At 50.9% G+C, this 2,038-nt stretch overlaps 1 protein-coding gene across 1 annotated transcript in view; it reads left to right on the top strand.

Moving 5' to 3' along the window:
- SUMF1 (sulfatase modifying factor 1) overlaps positions 1 to 1,452 on the top strand; it is a 26,384-nt gene extending 24,932 nt beyond the window's left edge. Inside the window, exon 8 of the mRNA XM_010138105.1 lies at positions 1,342 to 1,452. Within this exon, the coding sequence (XP_010136407.1) occupies positions 1,342 to 1,452 (111 nt within the window). The remainder of the gene's footprint in view (positions 1 to 1,341) is intronic.
- The last annotated feature ends 586 nt before the right edge of the window (positions 1,453 to 2,038 follow it).

Raw genomic sequence — 2,038 nt, forward strand, 5'->3', positions numbered from 1 at the left:
TGTCAGAGGCCGGCAGCCTGCAGCGGGAGGATGGGAACACGGAGCCTGAGTCAGATCCTTTGAATTAACAGCAAAATGGGGCAGAACTCGATGGATGGTACTGGAGTCGCTACACAAACACAGTCTGCTACCCCAGTGCTTCATTAGTGAGGTGACCAGTGTGCCTGTCCTCCTCCCATGCTAGGATGGGTGACTGCCTCTGGGCAGTCAGTCTAACTTCACGTAGCAAACCCCTTAACCTGGTTAGTTCTGCAGCTGGAAACCACCGCCAGGTAACTCAGCATCTGGAGCACTGCAAGGAGCACAGGTTTGTCTTTTTTCCGGGAGGGTGAGTCTGTTAACAGACACGGCCAAATCCGGACAGCCAGGGAACGCACCGAACAGCTGACGGACCAGCGTCTCTACCTTGCTGTAGAGATGTCTGACCTTACCGTGGTCAGATTCATTTGGTTGTGAACAAGTTAACAGCCTTTAAGATAACTAGTCCACGGCTCCCTGCAGCAGTCCTCTTCTGAATCTTTTAAAGATGACATTTTCTATGTCAAGCGTTCTATCACAACCCTACAAGCACAAGGCACACCACACCGAGTGAGCGCAGAGGTGTTACTACCGACGTGCCTTGGAGGCATCAGTTGGCTGTACCTGGGTGTGAGGACGAGTCCTGTCAGACAACCCTGTGCTCCTTTCTCCCTTGGAAAAACGAAGTGGGCACGATGGTTCCTCTTGTTCCCGGGGAGGCGGCTGTTGAGTGTTTTCAGCCCGTTCAGGGACAGGATGGTGTCCCAAGCTGTCTGCTAGGAGCATCTGAAACACAGCTGAATCCTTCCATCAGTGGCTTCATTTCGCCCAGCAGTGTTTCCCCAGCCACCAGCCCAGGCTGTATCGTGCCTGTGAGTATCCCCAGGACGCCAGCCCGAGGAATACCGGCAAGGACTTTGCCCCCAGTTATTCCTCACTCCTTGTTGCATCTGTCAGTGAACTCTGTTTTGACTGTGCCAGTGCCCGTCCATTTCCAGTCGTCCCTTGGAACAGGGATGTGCAGATCGAGGCACTGGGACGCCCCCTCTTCCGCTGAGGAGCGGCAGCATGGCCACGTTAGCTTTTCCCGGAGCAGGAGATGTCACCAGCTGGCGCTCATCCCTTTACCATCCAAACTGCCTCTCGCATCAGCTCGCTCTATGCAGCGGCGTTTCCCTTCCTTCCCGCACAGTGGTTTTGGTCTGTTCATTGATCCAACAGCTCTGAGATGTTTTGCTTGATGTTTTGATTTCAAACTCTTGCCTAAGGAAGCACAAGCTGTGACATGCTCTGAAGTTGTTTTCTTTCCTCCTTTCTCTCCAGTCTTACTGCTACAGGTATCGCTGTGCGGCCCGTAGCCAGAACACTCCTGACAGCTCCGCTTCCAACCTGGGCTTCCGCTGCGCAGCAGACACCTGGCCGGGGCCGCAGTGACCACGGGGCTGCTGTGCCGGGATGCGAGGGGCTGAGTTTCCGCCAAGGCTGAAGAGATGTGTGCAGTGTCACTTGCTGGTGACACAGAACAGGAAAACCTAGTGCTTCAGCTTCCTGCTGAGGGGAGAAAATCCAGAACTGCTCAAGATTGCTTGAAGAACCTTCATGTCTTTACCTTTGGGGAACCTGGTCTGGACTTTTGTCCAGATCAAGTGTTTTATCGGTGAATTCTGTTGGTTTTAGTGAGAGTATTCTGGAGTCAGCTAGCACAACACTGAGCAGAAACATGCTGATTGTGTTTAAAAAGGTTAATTAATAGCTCCTTTAGAAAAGATCTTTATTAAATAGTTTTATTTATGTATAGTTTGAATTTCTACCCTCAAGTCCATTAAACAAGGACTTTATTACAAAATTCTAGACAGCTTTAAAAGAAACTTGAAGCAATTAAGAAATTCTAGGCAGCTTTAAAAGCAACTTGAGGGAGTTGAGAGGAGGTGAGGACTGGCAGACAGACAGCGGGCAGTACTGCAGCCCTCGTACATCCCTGTTGCAGTGAAAATAAGGTCCAGAAAAGATACTTGCTCCT

This window comes from Buceros rhinoceros, unplaced genomic scaffold, assembly GCF_000710305.1.
Source record: "Buceros rhinoceros silvestris isolate BGI_N320 unplaced genomic scaffold, ASM71030v1 scaffold19466, whole genome shotgun sequence".
NCBI lineage: Eukaryota > Metazoa > Chordata > Aves > Bucerotiformes > Bucerotidae > Buceros > Buceros rhinoceros.